Here is a 9,367-nt window from a genome sequence, read left to right as displayed (position 1 = left end):
ACCGTCCGAAAGCTAAAGGTTGCTCCGAGTTTTATGCTTTCTTGCTCAAAATACACTAATTCCCTGTGAGACCCTGATCTCACACAAATTTTACCAAAACTTGTTAAAAGGTACTTAAAACTTCACCCCTGCATCTCCGTGCCTCAAAAAGCGTTTGTTTTTCTCCAGCCTTTGCTCCCGGAACGGCCGATTCAGCGGCAACCGAAACGAGATCACGTGACAGGAACCGCAAGCCGCCTCGAGCGGCTACTGCAGCCCTGTCGCTCTCGCCTTCCGCTCTCGGTGGTTAGGAGCGCAGGCCCCTCCTCGGCGCGGAAAACTTTGCGTCCCTTGACGCTTGCGCAAAGGCGAGAAGGTAGTTCCGGTTCCGGGGTGGCTCTTGTTCCTGGTGTTCAGTTGTCGCGGTTGTTGGGCAGTAACAGAAGCAAGATGCTGCGGAATCTGTTGGTGAGGAGTTTTCCGGATTGCATTCGTGATAGGGGGTTAGAAAGTGGGCTAAGGCGTCCAGGGTCCACAACAGAAAAGCCTCTGCTGGAAGTGGGTGGGAGGTGTTTCCCGAAGTCACCTTGGGCCGCGTCCTTTTCGCCTGACCTTACTTTTCCCTTCCTTCCGTTCTTTCCCCAGGCTGTGCTGGGTAGATGTAGGGAGTGGAGAGGCTGGAAAAGTGTCCATAGGATTGTGGGTTAGACTAACGTTGGCTTCTTTGTCACCACCCCTGGATAGTTTGGTGGGTCATTGATAAGGTTAGTAGCCCTGATCGGGTAAAACCAGGCTCCAGGTGGGGAATTTCTGACACGCGGAAGCATCAGGCAGAAAGATGCTGCTTTCCTGGTGCTAAAAGGTTTTAAGTTTCAGTGGTTCTGATCTGTGCGAGTATCAGAAGGCAGTTTAAAAAGCCGGTTCAGGTTTGGAATGAACTTAAGAAGGAAGTAGTCATGGTTAAAGGGTTGTGTTGCTTCCATGAGGTGATTCTGCAGTGTCCTTCACCTCTCCAGTGAATCTGAGTATATGAAGTGGTTTTCCAAATTTGAAAAGAAAAGGGAACAGTAACCGTTTTCTTTTGTAATTATTCAGTAACATTTTAATTAGCATCTGAATATATTCGTTTTAGAACGTGGAGTGCATATTTCATTATTTAACTCAACTGATGTAGTGTCTTTTTTAAAAAAAGATTTATGCCCTGTTAAAGACTTTAGGAAAAGTTTATGAGGGAGCGGTTTAAATAGGAATCATGCTATGTATTTTGCAGTCAAGTAATAGATTATTTTAATATATGATAGGATATTAAAAGATTCAAAAAAGGATATTAAAAGATTATAAAAAAAGGTTAACCATTTTTTATTTCTGTACTCTCCATCTATCATGTTTTCCTCAAGGCTTATAAAATGCTACTAGTTTGATTAACCCCCCCCCCCAAAAAAAACCAAACCCAGTGCCGTCGAGTCGATTCCAACTCAAAGCGACCCTATAGGACAGGATACAACTGCCCCATAGAGTTTCCAAGGAGCACCTGGCGGATTCGAACTGCTGACCCCATGGTTAGCAGCCATAGCACTTAAGCACTGAGCCACCAGGGTTTCCAGTTTGATAAAAAAAAAAAAAAAACCATATTGATTAAGGATACGATTTTTGGGGGGGGTCATAATCTGCATAAATTTCTTCTTGAATGTGATCTTTGGAGACTATAGAATGTAATATGAAGAGCAGTGAGTGGATTACAAATTGGAAAACCTAGATGCTGGTATGACTTTACTACTGACAGATCAGATACGCTCTTAGTCTCACATCCCCACTTTGTATAATATGAAAGATTGAAAACAGCTAGTTTTGCAGTTTTCTTTAGACCCTACATTTGTTTAATATGTATGCATTTTCCATTTCAGGCTCTCCGTCATATTGCCCAGAGGACCATAAGCACTGCTTCACGCAGACACTTTGAAAATAAAGTTCCAGAGAAACAAAAGCTATTTCAGGTACTGAAATATTTTATAGGAAATTATTACTTGTAAAAATGAGATTTCCAAAAAGTAAAGATAGGAAGCAGATTTGGAGATGTCTGATTGTTAGAGATCATGTTGTACTGTGAAAGAATAATGAGAAACTATCAATTGATGGAAACTGGTGGCATAGTGGTTAAGAGCTACAGCTGCAAACTAAAAGGCTGGCAGTTTGAATCCACCAGGTGCTCCTTGAAAACCCTATCGGGTAGTTTTCCTCTGTTGTATAGGGTCGCTATGAGTCAGAATTGACCTGATGGCAAGAGGTTTTTATCAGTTGATAGCTAACTGGGCGTTTGCTATACCCAGGAAGACTTTGGGAAACCAGAAAAAGAAAAGAGGGGAAAGGATATGTATGGGTCAAGAACACTTTCTTTGGAGGAGTTACATTGAATAGATAAATAGACCATAGAAAAAGAATAAAGAGCCCAGAAACAGAACAAATACATATAGAGAAATTTAATGTATGTTAAAGGTGCTGTTTCATATCAGGGGAAAAGGTTACAATATTGTTGTTAGGTGCCGTCAAGTCAGTTCCGACTCATAGCGACCCTATGCACAATAGAACGAAACACTGCCCAGTCCTGCGCCATCCTTACAATTGTTGTTATGCTTGACTTCATTGTTGCAGCCACTGTGTCAATCCACCTTGTTGAGGGTCTTCCTCTTTTGCGCTGACCCTGTACTCTGCCAAGCATGAGGTCCTTCTCCAGAGACTGATCCCTCCTGACAACATGTCCAAAGTATGTAAGACGCAGTCTCGCCATCCTTGCCTCTAAGGAGCATTCTGGCTGCACTTCTTCCAAGACAGATTTGTTCGTTCTTTTGGCAGTCCATGGTATCTTCAATATTCTTCGCCAACACCACAATTCAAAGGTGTCAACTCTTCTTCGGTCTTCCTTATTCATTCTCCAGCTTTCACATGCATATGATGTGATTGAAAATACCATGGCTTGGGTCAGGTGCACCTTAGTCTTCAGGGTGACATCTTTGTTCTTCAACACTTTGAAGAGGTCCTTTGCAGCAGTTTTGCCCAATGCAATGTGTTGCTCGATTTCTTGACTGCTGCTACCATGGCTGTTGATTGTGGATCCAAGTAAAATGAAATCCTTGACAATTTCAATCTTTTCTCTGTTTATCATGATGTTGCTCATTGGTCCAGTTGTGAGGATTTTAGGTGTAATCCATACTGAAGGCTGTGGTCTTTGATCTTCATTAGTGAGTGCTTCAAGTCCCCTTCACTTTCAGCAAGCAAGGTTGTGTCATTTGCATAACCCAGGTTGTTAATGAGTCTTCCTCCAATCCTGGTGCCCCGTTCCTCTTCATATAGTCCAGCTTCTCGTATTATTTGTTCAGCATACAGATTAAATAGGTATGGTGAAAGAATACAACCCTGATGCACACCTTTCCTGACTTTAAACCAATCAGTATCCCCTTGTTCTGTCCAAACAACTGCCTCTTGATCTATGTAAAGGTTCCTAATGAGCACAATTAAGTGTTCTGGAATTCCCATTCTTCACAATGTTATCCGTAGTTTTTTATGATCCACACAGTCGAATGCCTTTGCATAGTCAATAAATACAGGTAAACATCCTTCTGGTATTCTCTGCTTTCAGCCAGGATCCATCTGACATCAGCAATGATATCTCTGGTTCCACGTCCTCTTCTGAAACCGGCCTGAATTTCTGGCAGTTCCCTGTCGATATACTGCTGCAGCTGTTTTTCAATGATCTTCAGCAGAATTTTGCTTGTGTGTGATATTAATGATATTGTTCTATAATTTCCACATTCGGTTGGATCACCTTTCTTGGGAATAGGCATAAATATGGATCTCTTCCAGTCAGTTGGCTAGTAAGCTGTCTTCCATATTTCTTGGAATAGACGAATGAGCATCTCCAGTGCTGCATCTGTTTGTTGAAACATCTCAATTGATATTCCATCAATTCCTGGAGCCTTGTTTTTCGCCAATGCCTTCAGAGTGGCTTGGACTTCTTCCTTCAGTACCATCAGTTCCTGATCATATGCCACGTCTTGAAATGGTTGGATGTTGACTAATTCTTTTTGGTATAATGATTCTGTGTATTTCCTATATCTTCTTTTGATGCTTCCTGTGTCGTTTAATATTTTCCCCATGGAATCCTTACAAATACATATGGAGAAATTTAATGTATGTTAAAGGTGCTGTTTCATATCGGGGGAAAGGTTACAATAAGTTGGCTGATTTATTCTAAAGAAAGTAAAGTTAGATCTCTTCTGTATAGTATATTAAGAATATAATTGCAGATGTAAATTTCCCTCCTGCCCCAAAACATTAGAAAATATAGGAGAATATTTCTTAAAATCTTAGAGTGGTGAAGTCTTCTTAAGGAAGTCTTTGCCAAGTCTAGAAGCTGTAAAGGGGAAAAATTGCAAGGTTTGTTGAAATAAAAGTAGTATTTATTAGCTGTGAGAAAAAAGTGACAAATTGAGAGCAAATATTTTCAAAATGTAACAAAAGATTAATGTCTTTAGTATGCAAAGAGCTCCTAAAAATAAGAAATGCAAATTAAAATGACAAGTTACTAGTTTTTTTCCCTGATTGGCGAAAATTTAGGAAGCGCTAAAATAGATTATGTTGGTCAATGTAGGAGATCGATATATATATATATCTTACTTCCATGATATTTAGGTGATAGTGTAAAGTGGTATTTAGGTTTTGGAAGGTATTTGAGAGTATCATTAAAAACAAGTCACATTCCTTAACATATAGGAATCTTACTTTTAAGAACCTTTCCTACGGAAATAATAGCATAAGTATGTAAAAACAGGAATGAGGTTATTTGTTACAGGATTTTGGAAAAAAACAACTACCTAAGGCCCTGGAGGCCTTAGGGTAAGAGCTGCAGTGAGCTACGGCTGCTAACCAAAATGTCAGCAGTTCAAATCCCCCACCTGCTCCTTGGAAACCCTGTGGGGCAGTTCTACGCTGTGCTGTAGGGTCGCTGTGAGTCAGAATAGACATGATGCCAGTGGGTTTTTTAAGTGCCCATTAATAGAGGACTGGCTTATTCAATTATGTATTTGCACAGTGGTGTGCTCTGTAGTCATTCAAAGGACGAAGGGTCAAGGTAGTTTTAGATGGACTGGCATAGAATAGTTTTGAAGGAGCGCTAGTGATGCATTGGCAAGTGCTCAGCCGCTACCTGAAAGGTCAGAGGTTCCAACCCACCAGCCATTCCGTGGGAGAAAAGACCTTGTGATCTGCTCCTGTAAAAATTTCAGCCTAGAACACCCTGTGGGGCAGCTCTAGTCTGTAACATGGGGTCGCTGTGAGTTGGAATCGACTTCATGGCACACAACAACAATAGAATGTTTTTTAAGAATGAACAAATAAGTGAACGAACAAATCTGTCTTGGAGGAAGTACAGCCAGAATGCTCTTAGAAGAAAGGATTGCAAAACTTTGTCTTACTTACTTTGGACATATTATCAAGAGGGACCAAGCCCTGGAGAACGACATCATGCTTGGTAAAGTAGAGGGTAGGCAAAAAAGAGGAAGACCCTCAACGAGGTGGATTGACATAGTGACTGCAACAGTGGGTTCAAACGTAGCAATGATTGTGAGGATAGTGCAAGACCAGGGAAAGCTGCGTTCTGTTATACATAGAATTGCTGTGAGTCAGAGCCGATTCAATGGCACCTAACAACACTGAGAAAAAAAGAATATGTGGCAGACCATTATATACCATAATCTCATTTTGTGTGTTCAATATGGATGTGTATAAATTAGAAGAAAAATCTGTATAAGCATTAAAAAACAGTCAAGGACATATACCATGCTGTTAATAATGGTTATTTTGGTATAGACCTATGTGGCAGAGCAATTAAACTTTATTATGCAGTGAGATTTTGAGTGGTTTTTGTTTGATTTTGATTTGTAGTGTTTTCCCAAATAAATTTTCAAGTTATTTAACAAAAATTGGATCATATATACTACATGAAAAACTTATATGTAACAGACATGTTAAATCTACTATATGCCAGATGCTGGACTAGGTGCTAGGGATGTAAATTAGGTTCATAAACTAAAAACACCCCTTTCCTTTTTTTTAGGGGAAAAAAATCTTTCCTATATTAACTGAATTTAAAGTGTGATAATTCTTTTAAGTTGATGAACTTAATGAGAATATTTTCACAGTTTGAGTTATGCAGTCCTTAGAAATAACATCTTAATTGGATCTCAAATTAACTTTCATGGAAAAAAGAATGTTGACTTTTACAAGATCTTTTTTCAAGCCTCAAGTTGCAATAGTGAAAGATTCTATGGGGAAAATATTAAATGACTCAGCAACCATCAAAAGAAGATGGAAGGAATACTCAGAGTCATTTTTACCAAAAAGAATTAGTCGATATTCAACCATTTCAAGAGGTAGCATATGATCAGGAACCAATGGTACTGAAGGAAGAAGTCCAAGCTGCTCTGAAGGCATTGGCAAAAAACAAGGCTTCAGGAATTGATAGAATACCAATTGAGATGTTTCAACAAATGGATGCAGCACTAGAGGTGCTCACTTGTCTATGCCAAGAAATTTGGAAGACAGCTACCTGACCAACCAGCTGGATTGTGCCTCTTCCCAAGAAGGTGATCCAACCGAATGTGGAAATTATAGAACAATATCATTAATATCACACACAAGCAAAATTTTGCTGAAGATGATTTAAAAACAGCTGCAGCAGTGTATCAACAGGGAACTGCCAGAAATTCAGTCTGGTTTCAGAAGAGGACATGGAACCAGGGATATCGTTGCTAATGTCAGATGGATCCTGGCTGAAGGCAGAGAATACCAAAAGGATGTTTACCTGTGTTTTATTGACTATGCAAAGGCATTCGACTGTGTGGATCATAACAAACTATGGATAACACTGTGAAGAGTGGGAATTCCAGAACACTTAATTGTGCTCAATGAGGAACCTTTGCGTAGATCAAGAGACAGTTGTTTGGACAGAATAAGGGGATACTGATTGGTTTAAAGTCCGGAAAGGTGTGAGTCAGGGTTGTATCCTTTCACCATAGCTATTCAATCTGTATGCTGAGCAGATAATCCAAGAAGCTGGACTATATGAAGAGGAACGGGGCATCAGGATTGGAGGAAGACTCATTAACAACCTGCGTTATACAGATGACACAACCTTGCTTGCTGAAAGTGAAGAGGACTTGAAGCACTTACTAATGAAGATCAGGGACCACAGCCTTCAGTATGGATTGCAACTCACCATAAAGAAAACAAAAATCCTTAGAACTGGACCAGTGAGCAACATCATGATAAATGGAGAAAAGATTGAAGTTGTCAAGGATTTCATTTTACTTGGATCTACAATCAATACCCATGGAAGCAGCAGTCAAGAAACTGAACAGCACATTGCATTGGGTAAATCTGCTGCAAAGGACCTTTTAAAAGTGTTGAAAAGCAAAGATCACCTTGAAGACTAAGGTGCTGCCGACCCAAGCTATGGTATTTTCAGTTCCATCATATGCATGTGAAAGCTGTAAATAAGGAAGATTGAAAAGAAGAATTGAACTGTGGTGTTGGTGAAAAACATTGAATATACCATGGACTGCCAAAAGAATGAACAAATCTGTCTTGGAAGAAGTACAACCAGAATGCTTCTTAGAAGCAAGGATGGCGAGACTGGGTCTTACATACTTTGGACATGTTGTCAGGAGGGATCAGTCTCTGGAGAAGGACATCATGCTTGGCAGAGTACAGGGTCAGCAGAAAAGAGGAAGACCCTCAATTAGGTGGATTGACATAGTGGCTGCAACAACGAGCTCAAGGATGGCGTAGGACTGGGCAGTGTTTCGTTCTGTTGTGCACAGGGTCGCTATGAGTCGAAACTGACTCAAAGGCACCTAACAGCAACAACATTTCAATAATAGTAGTAGAAAAAGAATCAGGAAAATGCTAAGCCTTGTTCATTTTGATATTTAAAAGATTTTAATTCCAGGGGCTAAAGGGGCCATTTAACTTTGCATGAATGGTTTAATCTTTTGAAACTTAGCTTTTTTGTTTTGTTTTTACCTAGGAGGATAATGGAATTCCAGTGCATCTAAAGGGTGGGGCAGCTGATGCCCTCCTGTATAGAGCCACCTTGGTTCTTACAGTTGGTGGTAAGATATTTGAAATATTTATAGGTTTATAGAAAAGTAATAGTTGGTAATAACTAAACACCTCCATCACTTTTCCTGTGGCATTGTTTTACCCAGGCAGCCTGTCTTCAGAATCAGAGATCTCACTGCCTCTCATACAAGGATTTAAGAAGGCGATTGATACAGATTGTATGAGAGTATCTTAAATTCTTTTTAGAAAAAATACACCAATGAAGCTGGATGATTATCTTCTGATAGAGGTGGCTTTCTGAGTGTGCCACTAGTGGCCCTGGAGACTTCTTTCAGTGAAGCACATCCAGTCTAATGCTGCTCTACTTGTCTCTTCAAGCAGAGGCTTTTAACCTTTTGACTGGTCCATGATAAAAGCACATTTTACATCAAAATTCCATGTACGTATTTATGACTGAAACAAAACTTGCACAAAGCAATATTTACTGTTTGTACAGGGCTTTGATATTTTCAGTTTTATTTCTTAAAAAGAGAAAGTAGATCACAAGCCACAAAATTGATTTCATGACCTGCTAATGGATTGCAAACTACACTTTGAAAAATCCAGTGACATCTGTTGACGTTGGTCGTTATTTTATCTTGTGAAGACACTTTAAGTCTTTATGGATTGCCTAATATGAACTAGAACTTGTACTTGGGAGTAAGTCACCAGGTTCTCTCTCAGTTTATATTTTTGCCAAGTGAGGATGGGCAATATATAAAACATAGTTGGTACATTTAAATTTCAGAATTTCTTCTAAGTTTTGTTTGTTTTTATTTTCCAGGGACAGCATATGCCATATATCAGCTGGCTGTGGCTTCATTTCCCAAGAAGCAGGATTGACTTCAGTTTATCCTTCCAGCAGTTGGTTCAGTTTAATTCAGTGCTCTATGGACCAGTAATCTGATAAATTACAGCTCTTTTTGCGGGATCAATACTTATTGACTTGTACTAACTGCCACCAATAAAGCAGCCTTTACCATGCTTGGTCTTATCTTATCACTTTAGGATACATTTCACCAATAATTTCAGCTTTTGGTCAGCCTTGTAATTCTTAGGTAAGAAGCAAAAAAAAAAAAGATTCTTTTGTCCTGCTTGTGTAAATTACCATTATTGGGATGTTAGTTTAGTTTAACTTTACTTTTAACATCGCAGAATTACACAGTGGATTGTCTTCAGCTTTATTTGAGCTTGACACTTGATTTACTTTCTTCTGTGTCCCCTTCTATAGTAC

At 39.6% G+C, this 9,367-nt stretch overlaps 1 protein-coding gene across 1 annotated transcript; it reads left to right on the top strand.

The window, feature by feature from the left end:
* Positions 1–337: 337 nt before the first annotated feature.
* Positions 338–9,117, top strand: LOC126082796 (cytochrome c oxidase subunit 7A2, mitochondrial). Its single transcript, XM_049895796.1, has 4 exons — positions 338–447; positions 1,884–1,973; positions 8,060–8,144; positions 8,918–9,117. Exons 1-4 carry the CDS (start codon positions 430–432, stop codon positions 8,974–8,976), a joined length of 252 nt encoding a protein of 83 aa, XP_049751753.1. The 5' UTR covers positions 338–429; the 3' UTR covers positions 8,977–9,117.
* Positions 9,118–9,367: the final 250 nt, after the last annotated feature.

The sequence above is a fragment of the Elephas maximus genome, chromosome 1 (assembly GCF_024166365.1).
Source record: "Elephas maximus indicus isolate mEleMax1 chromosome 1, mEleMax1 primary haplotype, whole genome shotgun sequence".
Classification (NCBI taxonomy): Eukaryota; Metazoa; Chordata; class Mammalia; order Proboscidea; family Elephantidae; genus Elephas; species Elephas maximus.
The sequence above is the reverse complement of the archived record's forward strand: the minus strand, read 5'-3'. Positions and strand labels throughout refer to the sequence as shown.